The sequence below is a fragment of the Perna viridis genome, chromosome 10, assembly GCF_037379345.1.
Source record: "Perna viridis isolate PV_CMFRI_1.1 ecotype Kerala chromosome 10, ASM3737934v1, whole genome shotgun sequence".
Classification (NCBI taxonomy): Eukaryota; Metazoa; Mollusca; class Bivalvia; order Mytilida; family Mytilidae; genus Perna; species Perna viridis.
Window position 1 is genome coordinate 26,689,142 of NC_142454.1, and position 23,209 is coordinate 26,712,350.

The 23,209-nt window shown below is 35.6% G+C and overlaps 6 protein-coding genes across 6 annotated transcripts; 2 read left to right on the top strand and 4 right to left on the bottom strand.

Annotated features, from left to right (window-relative positions):
• Positions 1-1,757: 1,757 nt before the first annotated feature.
• On the bottom strand, positions 1,758-2,135 carry LOC148605177 (histone H2A). Its single transcript, XM_088547553.1, has one exon. It carries the CDS (start codon positions 2,133-2,135, stop codon positions 1,758-1,760), a length of 378 nt encoding a protein of 125 aa, XP_088403679.1.
• A 121-nt stretch (positions 2,136-2,256) lies between these two features.
• On the top strand, positions 2,257-4,074 carry LOC148605178 (histone H2B). Its single transcript, XM_088550764.1, has one exon. It carries the CDS (start codon positions 2,408-2,410, stop codon positions 2,783-2,785), a length of 378 nt encoding a protein of 125 aa, XP_088406890.1. The 5' UTR covers positions 2,257-2,407; the 3' UTR covers positions 2,786-4,074.
• On the bottom strand, positions 3,193-9,980 carry LOC148605179 (uncharacterized). The gene is made up of 4 exons (XM_088547554.1): positions 9,298-9,980; positions 7,642-7,969; positions 5,857-6,225; positions 3,193-3,791 (listed from the first exon to the last, which is right to left on the bottom strand). Exons 1-4 carry the CDS (start codon positions 9,606-9,608, stop codon positions 3,474-3,476), a joined length of 1,326 nt encoding a protein of 441 aa, XP_088403680.1. The 5' UTR covers positions 9,609-9,980; the 3' UTR covers positions 3,193-3,473.
• A 3,425-nt stretch (positions 9,981-13,405) lies between these two features.
• LOC148605180 (histone H2A) lies at positions 13,406-13,783 on the bottom strand. Its single transcript, XM_088547556.1, has one exon. The coding sequence runs from the start codon at positions 13,781-13,783 to the stop codon at positions 13,406-13,408; it is 378 nt and encodes a 125-aa protein (XP_088403682.1).
• Positions 13,784-14,055: 272 nt separating this feature from the next.
• LOC148605181 (histone H2B) lies at positions 14,056-14,433 on the top strand. The gene has a single exon (XM_088550765.1). It carries the CDS (start codon positions 14,056-14,058, stop codon positions 14,431-14,433), a length of 378 nt encoding a protein of 125 aa, XP_088406891.1.
• Positions 14,434-14,840: 407 nt separating this feature from the next.
• On the bottom strand, positions 14,841-21,621 carry LOC148605182 (uncharacterized). Its single transcript, XM_088547557.1, has 4 exons — positions 20,939-21,621; positions 19,286-19,613; positions 17,501-17,869; positions 14,841-15,435 (listed from the first exon to the last, which is right to left on the bottom strand). The coding sequence occupies exons 1-4, from the start codon at positions 21,247-21,249 to the stop codon at positions 15,118-15,120; spliced, it is 1,326 nt and encodes a 441-aa protein (XP_088403683.1). The 5' UTR covers positions 21,250-21,621; the 3' UTR covers positions 14,841-15,117.
• Between the last annotated feature and the right edge of the window lie 1,588 nt (positions 21,622-23,209).

The window sequence follows — 23,209 nt, forward strand, 5'->3', positions numbered from 1 at the left end:
AACAATTGGATGTCCTTTGGCATAATGGTGACTCTCTTGGCGTGGATAGCACACAAGTTGGTGTCTTCGAAAAGTCCAACCAAGTAAGCTTCACTGGCTTCCTGAAGTGCCATAACGGCAGAGCTCTGGAATCTGAGATCAGTTTTGAAGTCCTGGGCGATTTCTCTGACTAATCTCTGGAATGGGAGTTTTCTGATGAGGAGCTCGGTGCTCTTCTGGTATCTCCTGATTTCTCTAAGGGCGACAGTTCCAGGCCTGTATCTGTGTGGTTTCTTGACTCCACCAGTGGCAGGTGCGCTCTTACGAGCGGCCTTGGTGGCAAGTTGTTTTCTTGGAGCTTTACCTCCAGTAGATTTACGTGCGGTCTGCTTTGTACGAGCCATTTCGAACGATGTGCGATTTCAAAATCTTACACAGGGATAATTTTACTGGAACGACAAGAGGTTATTTTTGTTAGCCCGCACTATTTGAAAACGAGAAATTTATTGGTCGCTAATATCAATAAAACTGATTGCGATTGGTCAATAATAACAACATTTGATTGGTTAAAAAGTGAAGAAAATTTCAATCCATTTTTTGTTTGATGGTAGAGCTTGGAGAGTGATATGCCAAATATATGAAAATTATGACAATATTGCAGACGAAATCAATAAATCTTGGCTTGTGTCATTTTTAGTCTCTAGAATATTTGCTTAATTATAAATGTGTATGTTTTGGCAATGTTGAATGATACTAGATATAATTCAAAACTGGTTTTGATTTGTTGCAAGAAAGAAAAAAAGAAAGAAGGAAGAAACTTGCAATTCTTTTGATAAAAAAAAGTTCTCTATATTTTTATTTAACAAGCATATTTAATGACAAATCAGTAAAGACAATAGAAAAAAAATAATGCACCTAACATCCATAAAAATACCAACTAAAGTTTTTGTTCTGTCCTTTTCATACATGTATCTTTATTTGAAAAAAAAGGAAATAAATGCATGCCATAGCAGTTATATTTTTGTCGTACATTTTTCAAATATTTATATTTTCATTTGATGTAATCTGCAATATTTATAATTCATTACATTTATTTCTTATACTCCTAGCTGGTTAAGAACACCGGAGTCTAAGTAAGATTTTTTTATTAGCTGCATGCACAATACATTTGCTTGCTGGCCGCATGTAAATTTATCAATTTTACATCCATATTCAGCCCAAAAAAAAAAACTTGGTAGATGTGATATATACAAACCCCTCCTTGGCTTTTTTTCCCCTTTATTTTTGTTGTTTGTTTTATTTTATTTCTTTTATGTGGGCGAGGAGGGAGAGATTGGTGGATGTAAAATGATTAAATGACTACTTGTGGTGTTTTTCTAAGTAGGACGGGTAAGTTGGGACAATATTATACCATGCCAGTATAGTTGTGAATCAACTTTAAATCAAAATATGTACTCTTTATACATCCTACACACCTAGTTTCCCTATCCGCTTTCAAAGCAACAAACTGCACGACCTTTCCACATATTATAATGTAAACTGTTCATATTTTTTTTTTTATTTCATGATTTATGTGAGGGGTAAACACACTTTAAAGATTTTGAAATTAAAAAAAAAAAAAGAAAAAAAAAAGAAGTATTAGTGAGGGGTAAGGTTATAGCTAGCTTATTTTTGTTCTCTTTGTTTGTGCATAACATACCAACATAAGAATCTTTTTGAAAAAATTTGGTGGCCCTGAAAAGGGCCGTTGTATATGATAGTTCAGCGAACTAAACTGTTTATTTGGCAGCCTTCTGGGTCTTCTTGGGCAGGAGAACGGCCTGGATGTTTGGCAGTACACCACCCTGGGCAATGGTAACACCGGAGAGGAGTTTGTTCAGTTCCTCGTCGTTTCTGATAGCCAGTTGGAGATGACGGGGGATGATTCTGCTCTTCTTGTTGTCACGGGCGGCGTTACCTGCCAATTCCAAAACTTCAGCGGCCAAGTATTCCAGAACAGCAGCGAGGTAGACTGGGGCTCCAGCACCTACTCTCTCGGCATAGTTGCCTTTCCTCAAAAGTCTGTGGATACGACCGACTGGGAACTGAAGTCCAGCACGGGACGACCTGCTTTTGGCCTTGGATTTAGCTTTTCCTCCCTTTCCACGTCCAGACATTGTGATATGACTTGTTCGGTAATTTCAAACAAATAATAATAAAACCTGAAACGGCAAATCTAGCCTTTTATACCACTCAAACGGATTGAACAAACCGACGATTAAAACACCAATCGCCGGCGGGCTTGTGTTGACTAGTTTGGCCGTGCAACTGTAGGGTGCTTTCGGCGAGGTTCGCGTTTATGAAAACTTTTCAATCCACCTATTTCATTTAAATTGATTTTTGTCTAAGCGAACATTATTATTCACTGAATTATCGTCAGAGGGTAAACATGCCACCAAAAGCTACAGGTTCTAAAGGCGCCAAAAAGGCCGTCACCAAGGCTAAGGCCGCACGGGCCGGAGGTGACAAGAAGAGGAAGAGGAGAAGAAGGGAATCATACGGAATCTACATCTACAAAGTTCTCCGACAGGTCCACCCAGATACTGGTGTATCTTCAAAAGCTATGTCTATCATGAACAGTTTCGTCAACGACATTTTCGAGAGAATTGCCGCCGAAGCTTCCAGACTGGCTCACTACAACAAGAGATCTACTATCACATCTCGGGAGATCCAGACCGCTGTCCGTCTCCTCCTCCCAGGAGAATTGGCCAAGCACGCTGTCAGCGAGGGTACCAAAGCTGTCACCAAATACACCAGCAGCAAGTAAACTTGCAGTAGCAGTCTAATATTCAACGGCCCTTTTCAGGGCCACCAAAATTTTTCAAAAAGATTCTTATGTTGGTGTGTTACAAAATACTCACACACACACAGATATATATATATAGTTACTAGCACAATAATTGTCTTGTCCACTTCCCGATATTAATGTGAAGAAATACAGCATAAAAAAGATATACGTACACCCATCCAAGTAAAAAAAAAACAAACAACAAAAATGATATTTTTCCTATGCTTATTAAAAGCAATGACTTGTATAGTAATTTTTTTTTTTTTTTTTTTTTTTTTTTATATGCACACAAACAGGCATTTCTTTTCGCTGCATAAAACACCTCGTATTCGGTTTGATGTGTCTTTTATTATAAGACCAGAATGCACATTGTGTGGGGATTTCAAGTTCTTGCAATGGCAGTTTCAAGTTTTGTTATTTGTGTACGAGAATTCAGAGTGACTCGTGTCATTTTAATTACACTTTCTTTTCATTTGTATTTTTTTTTTTTTTTTCTTAATTGTATTGGTCAATGTTAATAGCGATTGCTTGAAAACACGTTCTTCAATCAATTTAGGGATATGCTACTACTTTGTAGTTGCTTGATAACATATCAACTTAAGAATCTTTTTGAAAAAATTTGGTGGCCCTGAAAAGGGCCGTTGTTATTGTTATACAGGCAAACTGTTTAACCTCCGAATCCGTAGAGGGTACGTCCTTGTCTCTTCAAAGCGTAGACAACGTCCATGGCTGTGACAGTTTTCCTCTTGGCATGCTCAGTGTAGGTGACGGCATCACGGATAACATTTTCCAAGAAAACTTTCAAAACACCACGGGTCTCTTCATAGATGAGTCCAGAGATACGTTTGACACCACCTCTTCGTGCAAGACGACGGATAGCTGGTTTAGTGATACCCTGGATGTTATCACGCAACACCTTCCTGTGACGCTTGGCGCCTCCTTTTCCAAGTCCTTTACCTCCTTTACCACGTCCTGACATATTGTACTGATTATATTTAAGCAGTAGAATGAAGTTGTCGGTGGAAAAATCAGTTTAAATACAAATTACGCGACCGTGATAGAAAGCTTCCTGAATTTTAGTAAGCTTATTTTTCATTGGGTAATAACTTGAAGAGGGATAGTTCAATGTACTGACAGAGTCTGTCAAAAAAAAGGGGGGTGTAAAATTATCTCCTTCTCATGATCAAATATAGATATTTTGCAAAAGTATTCGAGGAAATAATATGAGATCTTTTATTGAATAAATAAAACGTGGTAAGGATCTAAAATTAAGAAAATTAAGTGCATGTAGTACTAGCCCATGCATGCAATTTATTGCACAATAATTTATATGAAAGACACATAATTTAAAATGAAAAGAAATGCCTTGAAATAAACAGATATGTACTATTACAAAAATGACAACCTTTACACATCCAACCAACTTTCCTAAACTTGAAATGACACAAAAAGCTGAAAATGATAATTTTGGAAATTATTCTGTTGATGGTGGGGAAAGTTATGTTTTCACTTTTATGAAAGAAATATATATATATATTGCTAACATTTTTAAAATATTGACATTTGTTACGGGCCTATAGCTTGGTAGTAATGGAATTCACAACTTGGATCATGCAGAGAGTATGATATTTTTAATTGTTAAAGCTGTAATAAGAATATTGTTAGTAATTAATAGGGAATAAAATAAAATGATTAAGAATTTCCTGAGAAACAAGAGACTCAAATTATCATCTTTGACAAATAACCACCACATCTTCTACTAAAATTATGAATAACTTGTACAGAATTTTTGAGATGGGAATTAATTTGTGGAGAGACTAATATTCATCTCATGATCAGAGATAAAAAAAAAAAAAAAAAAATGGTAAAAAGGATGAATAATGCGTTATTTGTTGGGCAAACCCTACTAATATGCAAGTAAGTGAAGAAGACTCATAATTTCTCATATATGGAACAAATTTTCCATATTTAGATAGAAAAAGGACATGATGTAAACCGAGTTTCATTATGATGTCAAAAGAAACACCCTTTTTGGGGAGAACTTTCTGTCATGAAGTGAATATTTCTGGCTATATGATTGCACAATAACTTTGAAATTCATAACATTATAAAGGATATTTCATCTCTACACTTTTCAAGATTCTTGTAAATGGTATACATTTATATGTATAAGTAAGTTTTTGGTGGAGGGCTGGCATATTATTCAATCTCATAAGTTAAAAATTGCACCCTGTGTAATTGTAACCAAAGAGTAGGGATTGTAAAACATTTTGAAAGATGAATAATTCAAGAATTGCCATACACGTATGAGTCCTCAAAAAACATCTAAATTTTGTAATAGTTTCTTAAGTAGATATATATTCTTTTATAGTACATTCACTCTGTTGTTCTAAATTCTATATTACTGTGCATCTTGAAAGTGTAGGACAATATGAATGTTGCGTGTAAAATATTATAATTGTAGTATGAGTGATCAGGACAAAGTTACTAATTTGCTTTTACCAATATAAGTGAAGTTGACACTGTGAATAAAAATTATCAGGTTGCAGTAATGAGTGTATAGTGCATAGAAGTTTTGGCATTACCTCTGTCCTGTGTATCTTGAAAGTAACAGGTGGGTAGGTAGTATTCACAGAATGATGACTAGTTTATAAAGGGTTCTACTATACATGTACATACATTTGTGTGTTGATTTGCACACATAGGTTGATAGAGGTGCAGCCAGTATGCGTTTTGATTTGACAAAGTAGTACATATATCATAAATTGTAAAGGATATGAGGTTGGAATTACAAGGAAAAAGAGGGGTTGTAATTCATGCGTATACAAAATAGTATGGTATATATAGAATAATGGCCTAGAATAATTTATCATAGACTACGAAGTAGTCTAATACATGCATATACTTCTGTAACTAGCAATTTAAGAATCTTTTTGAAAAGTTTAGGTGGCCCTTAAAAGGGCCGTTTGTTATCTGTGACAAGTCACATCTTAAGCACGTTCTCCACGGATTCTACGGGCCAATTGGATGTCCTTTGGCATAATGGTGACTCTCTTGGCGTGGATAGCACACAAGTTGGTGTCTTCGAAAAGTCCAACCAAGTAAGCTTCACTGGCTTCCTGAAGTGCCATAACGGCAGAGCTCTGGAATCTGAGATCAGTTTTGAAGTCCTGGGCGATTTCTCTGACTAATCTCTGGAATGGGAGTTTTCTGATGAGGAGCTCGGTGCTCTTCTGGTATCTCCTGATTTCTCTAAGGGCGACAGTTCCAGGCCTGTATCTGTGTGGTTTCTTGACTCCACCAGTGGCAGGTGCGCTCTTACGAGCGGCCTTGGTGGCAAGTTGTTTTCTTGGAGCTTTACCTCCAGTAGATTTACGTGCGGTCTGCTTTGTACGAGCCATTTCGAACGATGTGCGATTTCAAAATCTTACACAGGGATAATTTTACTGGAACGACAAGAGGTTATTTTTGTTAGCCCGCACTATTTGAAAACGAGAAATTTATTGGTCGCTAATATCAATAAAACTGATTGCGATTGGTCAATAATAACAACATTTGATTGGTTAAAAAGTGAAGAAAATTTCAATCCATTTTTTGTTTGATGGTAGAGCTTGGAGAGTGATATGCCAAATATATGAAAATTATGACAATATTGCAGACGAAATCAATAAATCTTGGCTTGTGTCATTTTTAGTCTCTAGAATATTTGCTTAATTATAAATGTGTATGTTTTGGCAATGTTGAATGATACTAGATATAATTCAAAACTGGTTTTGATTTGTTGCAAGAAAGAAAAAAAGAAAGAAGGAAGAAACTTGCAATTCTTTTGATAAAAAAAAGTTCTCAATTTTTTTATTTAACAAGCATATTTAATGACAAATCAGTAAAGACAATAGAAAAAAATAATGCACCTAACATCCATAAAAATACCAACTAAAGTTTTTGTTCTGTCCTTTTCATACATGTATCTTTATTTGAAAAAAAAGGAAATAAATGCATGCCATAGCAGTTATATTTTTGTCGTACATTTTTCAAATATTTATATTTTCATTTGATGTAATCTGCAATATTTATAATTCATTATATTTATTTATTACACTCCTAGCTGGTTAAGAACACCGGAGTCTAAGTAAGATTTTTTTATTAGCTGCATGCACAATACATTTGCTTGCTGGCCGCATGTAAATTTATCAATTTTACATCCATATTCAGCCCCCCAAAAAAAACTTGGTAGATGTGATATATACAAACCCCTCCTTGGCTTTTTTTTCCCCTTTATTTTTGTTGTTTGTTTTATTTTATTTCTTTTATGTGGGCGAGGAGGGAGAGATTGGTGGATGTAAAATGATTAAATGACTACTTGTGGTGTTTTTCTAAGTAGGACGGGTAAGTTGGGACAATATTATACCATGCCAGTATAGTTGTGAATCAACTTTAAATCAAAATATGTACTCTTTATACATCATACACACCTAGTTTCCCTATCCGCTTTCAAAGCAACAAACTGCACGACCTTTCCACATATTATAATGTAAACTGTTCATATTTTTTTTTTTTATTTCATGATTTATGTGAGGGGTAAACACACTTTAAAGATTTTGAAATTAAAAAAAAAAAGAAAAAAAAAAAGAAGTATTAGTGAGGGGTAAGGTTATAGCTAGCTTATTTTTGTTCTCTTTGTTTGTGCATAACATACCAACATAAGAATCTTTTTGAAAAAATTTGGTGGCCCTGAAAAGGGCCGTTGTATATGATAGTTCAGCGAACTAAACTGTTTATTTGGCAGCCTTCTGGGTCTTCTTGGGCAGGAGAACGGCCTGGATGTTTGGCAGTACACCACCCTGGGCAATGGTAACACCGGAGAGGAGTTTGTTCAGTTCCTCGTCGTTTCTGATAGCCAGTTGGAGATGACGGGGGATGATTCTGCTCTTCTTGTTGTCACGGGCGGCGTTACCTGCCAATTCCAAAACTTCAGCGGCCAAGTATTCCAGAACAGCAGCGAGGTAGACTGGGGCTCCAGCACCTACTCTCTCGGCATAGTTGCCTTTCCTCAAAAGTCTGTGGATACGACCGACTGGGAACTGAAGTCCAGCACGGGACGACCTGCTTTTGGCCTTGGATTTAGCTTTTCCTCCCTTTCCACGTCCAGACATTGTGATATGACTTGTTCGGTAATTTCAAACAAATAATAATAAAACCTGAAACGGCAAATCTAGCCTTTTATACCACTCAAACGGATTGAACAAACCGACGATTAAAACACCAATCGCCGGCGGGCTTGTGTTGACTAGTTTGGCCGTGCAACTGTAGGGTGCTTTCGGCGAGGTTCGCGTTTATGAAAACTTTTCAATCCACCTATTTCATTTAAATTGATTTTTGTCTAAGCGAACATTATTATTCACTGAATTATCGTCAGAGGGTAAACATGCCACCAAAAGCTACAGGTTCTAAAGGCGCCAAAAAGGCCGTCACCAAGGCTAAGGCCGCACGGGCCGGAGGTGACAAGAAGAGGAAGAGGAGAAGAAGGGAATCATACGGAATCTACATCTACAAAGTTCTCCGACAGGTCCACCCAGATACTGGTGTATCTTCAAAAGCTATGTCTATCATGAACAGTTTCGTCAACGACATTTTCGAGAGAATTGCCGCCGAAGCTTCCAGACTGGCTCACTACAACAAGAGATCTACTATCACATCTCGGGAGATCCAGACCGCTGTCCGTCTCCTCCTCCCAGGAGAATTGGCCAAGCACGCTGTCAGCGAGGGTACCAAAGCTGTCACCAAATACACCAGCAGCAAGTAAACTTGCAGTAGCAGTCTAATATTCAACGGCCCTTTTCAGGGCCACCAAAATTTTTCAAAAAGATTCTTATGTTGGTGTGTTACAAAATACTCACACACACACAGATATATATATATAGTTACTAGCACAATAATTGTCTTGTCCACTTCCCGATATTAATGTGAAGAAATACAGCATAAAAAAGATATACGTACACCCATCCAAGTAAAAAAAAAACAAACAACAAAAATGATATTTTTCCTATGCTTATTAAAAGCAATGACTTGTATAGTAATTTTTTTTTTTTTTTTTTTTTTTTTTATATGCACACAAACAGGCATTTCTTTTCGCTGCATAAAACACCTCGTATTCGGTTTGATGTGTCTTTTATTATAAGACCAGAATGCACATTGTGTGGGGATTTCAAGTTCTTGCAATGGCAGTTTCAAGTTTTGTTATTTGTGTACGAGAATTCAGAGTGACTCGTGTCATTTTAATTACACTTTCTTTTCATTTGTATTTTTTTTTTTTTTTTCTTAATTATATTGGTCAATGTTAATAGCGATTGCTTGAAAACACGTTCTTCAATCAATTTAGGGATATGCTACTACTTTGTAGTTGCTTGATAACATATCAACTTAAGAATCTTTTTGAAAAAATTTGGTGGCCCTGAAAAGGGCCGTTGTTATTGTTATACAGGCAAACTGTTTAACCTCCGAATCCGTAGAGGGTACGTCCTTGTCTCTTCAAAGCGTAGACAACGTCCATGGCTGTGACAGTTTTCCTCTTGGCATGCTCAGTGTAGGTGACGGCATCACGGATAACATTTTCCAAGAAAACTTTCAAAACACCACGGGTCTCTTCATAGATGAGTCCAGAGATACGTTTGACACCACCTCTTCGTGCAAGACGACGGATAGCTGGTTTAGTGATACCCTGGATGTTATCACGCAACACCTTCCTGTGACGCTTGGCGCCTCCTTTTCCAAGTCCTTTACCTCCTTTACCACGTCCTGACATATTGTACTGATTATATTTAAGCAGTAGAATGAAGTTGTCGGTGGAAAAATCAGTTTAAATACAAATTACGCGACCGTGATAGAAAGCTTCCTGAATTTTAGTAAGCTTATTTTTCATTGGGTAATAACTTGAAGAGGGATAGTTCAATGTACTGACAGAGTCTGTCAAAAAAAAGGGGGGTGTAAAATTATCTCCTTCTCATGATCAAATATAGATATTTTGCAAAAGTATTCGAGGAAATAATATGAGATCTTTTATTGAATAAATAAAACGTGGTAAGGATCTAAAATTAAGAAAATTAAGTGCATGTAGTACTAGCCCATGCATGCAATTTATTGCACAATAATTTATATGAAAGACACATAATTTAAAATGAAAAGAAATGCCTTGAAATAAACAGATATGTACTATTACAAAAATGACAACCTTTACACATCCAACCAACTTTCCTAAACTTGAAATGACACAAAAAGCTGAAAATGATAATTTTGGAAATTATTCTGTTGATGGTGGGGAAAGTTATGTTTTCACTTTTATGAAAGAAATATATATATATATTGCTAACATTTTTAAAATATTGACATTTGTTACGGGCCTATAGCTTGGTAGTAATGGAATTCACAACTTGGATCATGCAGAGAGTATGATATTTTTAATTGTTAAAGCTGTAATAAGAATATTGTTAGTAATTAATAGGGAATAAAATAAAATGATTAAGAATTTCCTGAGAAACAAGAGACTCAAATTATCATCTTTGACAAATAACCACCACATCTTCTACTAAAATTATGAATAACTTGTACAGAATTTTTGAGATGGGAATTAATTTGTGGAGAGACTAATATTCATCTCATGATCAGAGATAAAAAAAAAAAAAAAAAAATGGTAAAAAGGATGAATAATGTGTTATTTGTTGGGCAAACCCTACTAATATGCAAGTAAGTGAAGAAGACTCATAATTTCTCATATATGGAACAAATTTTCCATATTTAGATAGAAAAAGGACATGATGTAAACCGAGTTTCATTATGATGTCAAAAGAAACACCCTTTTTGGGGAGAACTTTCTGTCATGAAGTGAATATTTCTGGCTATATGATTGCACAATAACTTTGAAATTCATAACATTATAAAGGATATTTCATCTCTACACTTTTCAAGATTCTTGTAAATGGTATACATTTATATGTATAAGTAAGTTTTTGGTGGAGGGCTGGCATATTATTCAATCTCATAAGTTAAAAATTGCACCCTGTGTAATTGTAACCAAAGAGTAGGGATTGTAAAACATTTTGAAAGATGAATAATTCAAGAATTGCCATACACGTATGAGTCCTCAAAAAACATCTAAATTTTGTAATAGTTTCTTAAGTAGATATATATTCTTTTATAGTACATTCACTCTGTTGTTCTAAATTCTATATTACTGTGCATCTTGAAAGTGTAGGACAATATGAATGTTGCGTGTAAAATATTATAATTGTAGTATGAGTGATCAGGACAAAGTTACTAATTTGCTTTTACCAATATAAGTGAAGTTGACACTGTGAATAAAAATTATCAGGTTGCAGTAATGAGTGTATAGTGCATAGAAGTTTTGGCATTACCTCTGTTCTGTGTATCTTGAAAGTAACAGGTGGGTGAGTAGTATTCACAGAATGATGACTAGTTTATAAAGGGTTCTACTATACATGTACATACGTTTGTGTGTTGATTTGCACACATAGGTTGATAGAGGTGCAGCCAGTATGCGTTTTGATTTGACAAAGTAGTACATATATCATAAATTGTAAAGGATATGTGGTTGGAATTACAAGGAAAAAGAGGGGTTGTAATTCATGCGTATACAAAATAGTATGGTATATATAGAATAATGGCCTGGAATAATTTATCATAGACTACGAAGTAGTCTAATACATGCATATACTTCTGTAACTAGCAATTTAAGAATCTTTTTGAAAAGTTTAGGTGGCCCTTAAAAGGGCCGTTTGTTATCTGTGACAAGTCACATCTTAAGCACGTTCTCCACGGATTCTACGGGCCAATTGGATGTCCTTTGGCATAATGGTGACTCTCTTGGCGTGGATAGCACACAAGTTGGTGTCTTCGAAAAGTCCAACCAAGTAAGCTTCACTGGCTTCCTGAAGTGCCATAACGGCAGAGCTCTGGAATCTGAGATCAGTTTTGAAGTCCTGGGCGATTTCTCTGACTAATCTCTGGAATGGGAGTTTTCTGATGAGGAGCTCGGTGCTCTTCTGGTATCTCCTGATTTCTCTAAGGGCGACAGTTCCAGGCCTGTATCTGTGTGGTTTCTTGACTCCACCAGTGGCAGGTGCGCTCTTACGAGCGGCCTTGGTGGCAAGTTGTTTTCTTGGAGCTTTACCTCCAGTAGATTTACGTGCGGTCTGCTTTGTACGAGCCATTTCGAACGATGTGCGATTTCAAAATCTTACACAGGGATAATTTTACTGGAACGACAAGAGGTTATTTTTGTTAGCCCGCACTATTTGAAAACGAGAAATTTATTGGTCGCTAATATCAATAAAACTGATTGCGATTGGTCAATAATAACAACATTTGATTGGTTAAAAAGTGAAGAAAATTTCAATCCATTTTTTGTTTGATGGTAGAGCTTGGAGAGTGATATGCCAAATATATGAAAATTATGACAATATTGCAGACGAAATCAATAAATCTTGGCTTGTGTCATTTTTAGTCTCTAGAATATTTGCTTAATTATAAATGTGTATGTTTTGGCAATGTTGAATGATACTAGATATAATTCAAAACTGGTTTTGATTTGTTGCAAGAAAGAAAAAAAGAAAGAAGGAAGAAACTTGCAATTCTTTTGATAAAAAAAAGTTCTCTATATTTTTATTTAACAAGCATATTTAATGACAAATCAGTAAAGACAATAGAAAAAAAATAATGCACCTAACATCCATAAAAATACCAACTAAAGTTTTTGTTCTGTCCTTTTCATACATGTATCTTTATTTGAAAAAAAAGGAAATAAATGCATGCCATAGCAGTTATATTTTTGTCGTACATTTTTCAAATATTTATATTTTCATTTGATGTAATCTGCAATATTTATAATTCATTACATTTATTTCTTATACTCCTAGCTGGTTAAGAACACCGGAGTCTAAGTAAGATTTTTTTATTAGCTGCATGCACAATACATTTGCTTGCTGGCCGCATGTAAATTTATCAATTTTACATCCATATTCAGCCCAAAAAAAAAAACTTGGTAGATGTGATATATACAAACCCCTCCTTGGCTTTTTTTTCCCCTTTATTTTTGTTGTTTGTTTTATTTTATTTCTTTTATGTGGGCGAGGAGGGAGAGATTGGTGGATGTAAAATGATTAAATGACTACTTGTGGTGTTTTTCTAAGTAGGACGGGTAAGTTGGGACAATATTATACCATGCCAGTATAGTTGTGAATCAACTTTAAATCAAAATATGTACTCTTTATACATCCTACACACCTAGTTTCCCTATCCGCTTTCAAAGCAACAAACTGCACGACCTTTCCACATATTATAATGTAAACTGTTCATATTTTTTTTTTTATTTCATGATTTATGTGAGGGGTAAACACACTTTAAAGATTTTGAAATTAAAAAAAAAAAAAGAAAAAAAAAAGAAGTATTAGTGAGGGGTAAGGTTATAGCTAGCTTATTTTTGTTCTCTTTGTTTGTGCATAACATACCAACATAAGAATCTTTTTGAAAAAATTTGGTGGCCCTGAAAAGGGCCGTTGTATATGATAGTTCAGCGAACTAAACTGTTTATTTGGCAGCCTTCTGGGTCTTCTTGGGCAGGAGAACGGCCTGGATGTTTGGCAGTACACCACCCTGGGCAATGGTAACACCGGAGAGGAGTTTGTTCAGTTCCTCGTCGTTTCTGATAGCCAGTTGGAGATGACGGGGGATGATTCTGCTCTTCTTGTTGTCACGGGCGGCGTTACCTGCCAATTCCAAAACTTCAGCGGCCAAGTATTCCAGAACAGCAGCGAGGTAGACTGGGGCTCCAGCACCTACTCTCTCGGCATAGTTGCCTTTCCTTAAAAGTCTGTGGATACGACCGACTGGGAACTGAAGTCCAGCACGGGACGACCTGCTTTTGGCCTTGGATTTAGCTTTTCCTCCCTTTCCACGTCCAGACATTGTGATATGACTTGTTCGGTAATTTCAAACAAATAATAATAAAACCTGAAACGGCAAATCTAGCCTTTTATACCACTCAAACGGATTGAACAAACCGACGATTAAAACACCAATCGCCGGCGGGCTTGTGTTGACTAGTTTGGCCGTGCAACTGTAGGGTGCTTTCGGCGAGGTTCGCGTTTATGAAAACTTTTCAATCCACCTATTTCATTTAAATTGATTTTTGTCTAAGCGAACATTATTATTCACTGAATTATCGTCAGAGGGTAAACATGCCACCAAAAGCTACAGGTTCTAAAGGCGCCAAAAAGGCCGTCACCAAGGCTAAGGCCGCACGGGCCGGAGGTGACAAGAAGAGGAAGAGGAGAAGAAGGGAATCATACGGAATCTACATCTACAAAGTTCTCCGACAGGTCCACCCAGATACTGGTGTATCTTCAAAAGCTATGTCTATCATGAACAGTTTCGTCAACGACATTTTCGAGAGAATTGCCGCCGAAGCTTCCAGACTGGCTCACTACAACAAGAGATCTACTATCACATCTCGGGAGATCCAGACCGCTGTCCGTCTCCTCCTCCCAGGAGAATTGGCCAAGCACGCTGTCAGCGAGGGTACCAAAGCTGTCACCAAATACACCAGCAGCAAGTAAACTTGCAGTAGCAGTCTAATATTCAACGGCCCTTTTCAGGGCCACCAAAATTTTTCAAAAAGATTCTTATGTTGGTGTGTTACAAAATACTCACACACACACAGATATATATATATAGTTACTAGCACAATAATTGTCTTGTCCACTTCCCGATATTAATGTGAAGAAATACAGCATAAAAAAGATATACGTACACCCATCCAAGTAAAAAAAAAACAAACAACAAAAATGATATTTTTCCTATGCTTATTAAAAGCAATGACTTGTATAGTAATTTTTTTTTTTTTTTTTTTTTTTTTTTATATGCACACAAACAGGCATTTCTTTTCGCTGCATAAAACACCTCGTATTCGGTTTGATGTGTCTTTTATTATAAGACCAGAATGCACATTGTGTGGGGATTTCAAGTTCTTGCAATGGCAGTTTCAAGTTATTTGTTATTTGTGTACGAGAATTCAGAGTGACTCGTGTCATTTTAATTACACTTTCTTTTCATTTGTATTTTTTTTTTCTTAATTGTATTGGTCAATGTTAATAGCGATTGCTTGAAAACACGTTCTTCAATCAATTTAGGGATATGCTACTACTTTGTAGTTGCTTGATAACATATCAACTTAAGAATCTTTTTGAAAAAATTTGGTGGCCCTGAAAAGGGCCGTTGTTATTGTTATACAGGCAAACTGTTTAACCTCCGAATCCGTAGAGGGTACGTCCTTGTCTCTTCAAAGCGTAGACAACGTCCATGGCTGTGACAGTTTTCCTCTTGGCATGCTCAGTGTAGGTGACGGCATCACGGATAACATTTTCCAAGAAAACTTTCAAAACACCACGGGTCTCTTCATAGATGAGTCCAGAGATACGTTTGACACCACCTCTTCGTGCAAGACGACGGATAGCTGGTTTAGTGATACCCTGGATGTTATCACGCAACACCTTCCTGTGACGCTTGGCGCCTCCTTTTCCAAGTCCTTTACCTCCTTTACCACGTCCTGACATATTGTACTGATTATATTTAAGCAGTAGAATGAAGTTGTCGGTGGAAAAATCAGTTTAAATACAAATTACGCGACCGTGATAGAAAGCTTCCTGAATTTTAGTAAGCTTATTTTTCATTGGGTAATAACTTGAAGAGGGATAGTTCAATGTACTGACAGAGTCTGTCAAAAAAAAGGGGGGTGTAAAATTATCTCCTTCTCATGATCAAATATAGATATTTTGCAAAAGTATTCGAGGAAATAATATGAGATCTTTTATTGAATAAATAAAACGTGGTAAGGATCTAAAATTAAGAAAATTAAGTGCATGTAGTACTAGCCCATGCATGCAATTTATTGCACAATAATTTATATGAAAGACACATAATTTAAAATGAAAAGAAATGCCTTGAAATAAACAGATATGTACTATTACAAAAATGACAACCTTTACACATCCAACCAACTTTCCTAAACTTGAAATGACACAAAAAGCTGAAAATGATAATTTTGGAAATTATTCTGTTGATGGTGGGGAAAGTTATGTTTTCACTTTTATGAAAGAAATATATATATATATTGCTAACATTTTTAAAATATTGACATTTGTTACGGGCCTATAGCTTGGTAGTAATGGAATTCACAACTTGGATCATGCAGAGAGTATGATATTTTTAATTGTTAAAGCTGTAATAAGAATATTGTTAGTAATTAATAGGGAATAAAATAAAATGATTAAGAATTTCCTGAGAAACAAGAGACTCAAATTATCATCTTTGACAAATAACCACCACATCTTCTACTAAAATTATGAATAACTTGTACAGAATTTTTGAGATGGGAATTAATTTGTGGAGAGACTAATATTCATCTCATGATCAGAGATAAAAAAAAAAAAAAAAAAATGGTAAAAAGGATGAATAATGTGTTATTTGTTGGGCAAACCCTACTAATATGCAAGTAAGTGAAGAAGACTCATAATTTCTCATATATGGAACAAATTTTCCATATTTAGATAGAAAAAGGACATGATGTAAACCGAGTTTCATTATGATGTCAAAAGAAACACCCTTTTTGGGGAGAACTTTCTGTCATGAAGTGAATATTTCTGGCTATATGATTGCACAATAACTTTGAAATTCATAACATTATAAAGGATATTTCATCTCTACACTTTTCAAGATTCTTGTAAATGGTATACATTTATATGTATAAGTAAGTTTTTGGTGGAGGGCTGGCATATTATTCAATCTCATAAGTTAAAAATTGCACCCTGTGTAATTGTAACCAAAGAGTAGGGATTGTAAAACATTTTGAAAGATGAATAATTCAAGAATTGCCATACACGTATGAGTCCTCAAAAAACATCTAAATTTTGTAATAGTTTCTTAAGTAGATATATATTCTTTTATAGTACATTCACTCTGTTGTTCTAAATTCTATATTACTGTGCATCTTGAAAGTGTAGGACAATATGAATGTTGCGTGTAAAATATTATAATTGTAGTATGAGTGATCAGGACAAAGTTACTAATTTGCTTTTACCAATATAAGTGAAGTTGACACTGTGAATAAAAATTATCAGGTTGCAGTAATGAGTGTATAGTGCATAGAAGTTTTGGCATTACCTCTGTCCTGTGTATCTTGAAAGTAACAGGTGGGTGAGTAGTATTCACAGAATGATGACTAGTTTATAAAGGGTTCTACTATACATGTACATACATTTGTGTGTTGATTTGCACACATAGGTTGATAGAGGTGCAGCCAGTATGCGTTTTGATTTGACAAAGTAGTACATATATCATAAATTGTAAAGGATATGTGGTTGGAATTACAAGGAAAAAGAGGGGTTGTAATTCATGCGTATACAAAATAGTATGGTATATATAGAATAATGGCCTGGAATAATTTATCATAGACTACGAAGTAGTCTAATACATGCATATACTTCTGTAACTAGCAATTTAAGAATCTTTTTGAAAAGTTTAGGTGGCCCTTAAAAGGGCCGTTTGTTATCTGTGACAACTCACATCTTAAGCACGTTCTCCACGGATTCTACGGGCCAATTGGATGTCCTTTGGCATAATGGTGACTCTCTTGGCGTGGATAGCACACAAGTTGGTGTCTTCGAAAAGTCCAACCAAGTAAGCTTCACTGGCTTCCTGAAGTGCCATAACGGCAGAGCTCTGGAATCTGAGATCAGTTTTGAAGTCCTGGGCGATTTCTCTGACTAATCTCTGGAATGGGAGTTTTCTGATGAGGAGCTCGGTGCTCTTCTGGTATCTCCTGATTTCTCTAAGGGCGACAGTTCCAGGCCTGTATCTGTGTGGTTTCTTGACTCCACCAGTGGCAGGTGCGCTCTTACGAGCGGCCTTGGTGGCAAGTTGTTTTCTTGGAGCTTTACCTCCAGTAGATTTACGTGCGGTCTGCTTTGTACGAGCCATTTCGAACGATGTGCGATTTCAAAATCTTACACAGGGATAATTTTACTGGAACGACAAGAGGTTATTTTTGTTAGCCCGCACTATTTGAAAACGAGAAATTTATTGGTCGCTAATATCAATAAAACTGATTGCGATTGGTCAATAATAACAACATTTGATTGGTTAAAAAGTGAAGAAAATTTCAATCCATTTTTTGTTTGATGGTAGAGCTTGGAGAGTGATATGCCAAATATATGAAAATTATGACAATATTGCAGACGAAATCAATAAATCTTGGCTTGTGTCATTTTTAGTCTCTAGAATATTTGCTTAATTATAAATGTGTATGTTTTGGCAATGTTGAATGATACTAGATATAATTCAAAACTGGTTTTGATTTGTTGCAAGAAAGAAAAAAAGAAAGAAGGAAGAAACTTGCAATTCTTTTGATAAAAAAAAGTTCTCTATATTTTTATTTAACAAGCATATTTAATGACAAATCAGTAAAGACAATAGAAAAAAAATAATGCACCTAACATCCATAAAAATACCAACTAAAGTTTTTGTTCTGTCCTTTTCATACATGTATCTTTATTTGAAAAAAAAGGAAATAAATGCATGCCATAGCAGTTATATTTTTGTCGTACATTTTTCAAATATTTATATTTTCATTTGATGTAATCTGCAATATTTATAATTCATTACATTTATTTCTTATACTCCTAGCTGGTTAAGAACACCGGAGTCTAAGTAAGATTTTTTTATTAGCTGCATGCACAATACATTTGCTTGCTGGCCGCATGTAAATTTATCAATTTTACATCCATATTCAGCCCAAAAAAAAAAACTTGGTAGATGTGATATATACAAACCCCTCCTTGGCTTTTTTTCCCCTTTATTTTTGTTGTTTGTTTTATTTTATTTCTTTTATGTGGGCGAGGAGGGAGAGATTGGTGGATGTAAAATGATTAAATGACTACTTGTGGTGTTTTTCTAAGTAGGACGGGTAAGTTGGGACAATATTATACCATGCCAGTATAGTTGTGAATCAACTTTAAATCAAAATATGTACTCTTTATACATCATACACACCTAGTTTCCCTATCCGCTTTCAAAGCAACAAACTGCACGACCTTTCCACATATTATAATGTAAACTGTTCATATTTTTTTTTTTTATTTCATGATTTATGTGAGGGGTAAACACACTTTAAAGATTTTGAAATTAAAAAAAAAAAGAAAAAAAAAAAGAAGTATTAGTGAGGGGTAAGGTTATAGCTAGCTTATTTTTGTTCTCTTTGTTTGTGCATAACATACCAACATAAGAATCTTTTTGAAAAAATTTGGTGGCCCTGAAAAGGGCCGTTGTATATGATAGTTCAGCGAACTAAACTGTTTATTTGGCAGCCTTCTGGGTCTTCTTGGGCAGGAGAACGGCCTGGATGTTTGGCAGTACACCACCCTGGGCAATGGTAACACCGGAGAGGAGTTTGTTCAGTTCCTCGTCGTTTCTGATAGCCAGTTGGAGATGACGGGGGATGATTCTGCTCTTCTTGTTGTCACGGGCGGCGTTACCTGCCAATTCCAAAACTTCAGCGGCCAAGTATTCCAGAACAGCGGCGAGGTAGACTGGGGCTCCAGCACCTACTCTCTCGGCATAGTTGCCTTTCCTTAAAAGTCTGTGGATACGACCGACTGGGAACTGAAGTCCAGCACGGGACGACCTGCTTTTGGCCTTGGATTTAGCTTTTCCTCCCTTTCCACGTCCAGACATTGTGATATGACTTGTTCGGTAATTTCAAACAAATAATAATAAAACCTGAAACGGCAAATCTAGCCTTTTATACCACTCAAACGGATTGAACAAACCGACGATTAAAACACCAATCGCCGGCGGGCTTGTGTTGACTAGTTTGGCCGTGCAACTGTAGGGTGCTTTCGGCGAGGTTCGCGTTTATGAAAACTTTTCAATCCACCTATTTCATTTAAATTGATTTTTGTCTAAGCGAACATTATTATTCACTGAATTATCGTCAGAGGGTAAACATGCCACCAAAAGCTACAGGTTCTAAAGGCGCCAAAAAGGCCGTCACCAAGGCTAAGGCCGCACGGGCCGGAGGTGACAAGAAGAGGAAGAGGAGAAGAAGGGAATCATACGGAATCTACATCTACAAAGTTCTCCGACAGGTCCACCCAGATACTGGTGTATCTTCAAAAGCTATGTCTATCATGAACAGTTTCGTCAACGACATTTTCGAGAGAATTGCCGCCGAAGCTTCCAGACTGGCTCACTACAACAAGAGATCTACTATCACATCTCGGGAGATCCAGACCGCTGTCCGTCTCCTCCTCCCAGGAGAATTGGCCAAGCACGCTGTCAGCGAGGGTACCAAAGCTGTCACCAAATACACCAGCAGCAAGTAAACTTGCAGTAGCAGTCTAATATTCAACGGCCCTTTTCAGGGCCACCAAAATTTTTCAAAAAGATTCTTATGTTGGTGTGTTACAAAATACTCACACACACACAGATATATATATATAGTTACTAGCACAATAATTGTCTTGTCCACTTCCCGATATTAATGTGAAGAAATACAGCATAAAAAAGATATACGTACACCCATCCAAGTAAAAAAAAAACAAACAACAAAAATGATATTTTTCCTATGCTTATTAAAAGCAATGACTTGTATAGTAATTTTTTTTTTTTTTTTTTTTTTTTTTTATATGCACACAAACAGGCATTTCTTTTCGCTGCATAAAACACCTCGTATTCGGTTTGATGTGTCTTTTATTATAAGACCAGAATGCACATTGTGTGGGGATTTCAAGTTCTTGCAATGGCAGTTTCAAGTTATTTGTTATTTGTGTACGAGAATTCAGAGTGACTCGTGTCATTTTAATTACACTTTCTTTTCATTTGTATTTTTTTTTTCTTAATTGTATTGGTCAATGTTAATAGCGATTGCTTGAAAACACGTTCTTCAATCAATTTAGGGATATGCTACTACTTTGTAGTTGCTTGATAACATATCAACTTAAGAATCTTTTTGAAAAAATTTGGTGGCCCTGAAAAGGGCCGTTGTTATTGTTATACAGGCAAACTGTTTAACCTCCGAATCCGTAGAGGGTACGTCCTTGTCTCTTCAAAGCGTAGACAACGTCCATGGCTGTGACAGTTTTCCTCTTGGCATGCTCAGTGTAGGTGACGGCATCACGGATAACATTTTCCAAGAAAACTTTCAAAACACCACGGGTCTCTTCATAGATGAGTCCAGAGATACGTTTGACACCACCTCTTCGTGCAAGACGACGGATAGCTGGTTTAGTGATACCCTGGATGTTATCACGCAACACCTTCCTGTGACGCTTGGCGCCTCCTTTTCCAAGTCCTTTACCTCCTTTACCACGTCCTGACATATTGTACTGATTATATTTAAGCAGTAGAATGAAGTTGTCGGTGGAAAAATCAGTTTAAATACAAATTACGCGACCGTGATAGAAAGCTTCCTGAATTTTAGTAAGCTTATTTTTCATTGGGTAATAACTTGAAGAGGGATAGTTCAATGTACTGACAGAGTCTGTCAAAAAAAAGGGGGGTGTAAAATTATCTCCTTCTCATGATCAAATATAGATATTTTGCAAAAGTATTCGAGGAAATAATATGAGATCTTTTATTGAATAAATAAAACGTGGTAAGGATCTAAAATTAAGAAAATTAAGTGCATGTAGTACTAGCCCATGCATGCAATTTATTGCACAATAATTTATATGAAAGACACATAATTTAAAATGAAAAGAAATGCCTTGAAATAAACAGATATGTACTATTACAAAAATGACAACCTTTACACATCCAACCAACTTTCCTAAACTTGAAATGACACAAAAAGCTGAAAATGATAATTTTGGAAATTATTCTGTTGATGGTGGGGAAAGTTATGTTTTCACTTTTATGAAAGAAATATATATATATATTGCTAACATTTTTAAAATATTGACATTTGTTACGGGCCTATAGCTTGGTAGTAATGGAATTCACAACTTGGATCATGCAGAGAGTATGATATTTTTAATTGTTAAAGCTGTAATAAGAATATTGTTAGTAATTAATAGGGAATAAAATAAAATGATTAAGAATTTCCTGAGAAACAAGAGACTCAAATTATCATCTTTGACAAATAACCACCACATCTTCTACTAAAATTATGAATAACTTGTACAGAATTTTTTAGATGGGAATTAATTTGTGGAGAGACTAATATTCATCTCATGATCAGAGATAAAAAAAAAAAAAAAAAAATGGTAAAAAGGATGAATAATGTGTTATTTGTTGGGCAAACCCTACTAATATGCAAGTAAGTGAAGAAGACTCATAATTTCTCATATATGGAACAAATTTTCCATATTTAGATAGAAAAAGGACATGATGTAAACCGAGTTTCATTATGATGTCAAAAGAAACACCCTTTTTGGGGAGAACTTTCTGTCATGAAGTGAATATTTCTGGCTATATGATTGCACAATAACTTTGAAATTCATAACATTATAAAGGATATTTCATCTCTACACTTTTCAAGATTCTTGTAAATGGTATACATTTATATGTATAAGTAAGTTTTTGGTGGAGGGCTGGCATATTATTCAATCTCATAAGTTAAAAATTGCACCCTGTGTAATTGTAACCAAAGAGTAGGGATTGTAAAACATTTTGAAAGATGAATAATTCAAGAATTGCCATACACGTATGAGTCCTCAAAAAACATCTAAATTTTGTAATAGTTTCTTAAGTAGATATATATTCTTTTATAGTACATTCACTCTGTTGTTCTAAATTCTATATTACTGTGCATCTTGAAAGTGTAGGACAATATGAATGTTGCGTGTAAAATATTATAATTGTAGTATGAGTGATCAGGACAAAGTTACTAATTTGCTTTTACCAATATAAGTGAAGTTGACACTGTGAATAAAAATTATCAGGTTGCAGTAATGAGTGTATAGTGCATAGAAGTTTTGGCATTACCTCTGTTCTGTGTATCTTGAAAGTAACAGGTGGGTAGGTAGTATTCACAGAATGATGACTAGTTTATAAAGGGTTCTACTATACATGTACATACATTTGTGTGTTGATTTGCACACATAGGTTGATAGAGGTGCAGCCAGTATGCGTTTTGATTTGACAAAGTAGTACATATATCATAAATTGTAAAGGATATGAGGTTGGAATTACAAGGAAAAAGAGGGGTTGTAATTCATGCGTATACAAAATAGTATGGTATATATAGAATAATGGCCTAGAATAATTTATCATAGACTACGAAGTAGTCTAATACATGCATATACTTCTGTAACTAGCAATTTAAGAATCTTTTTGAAA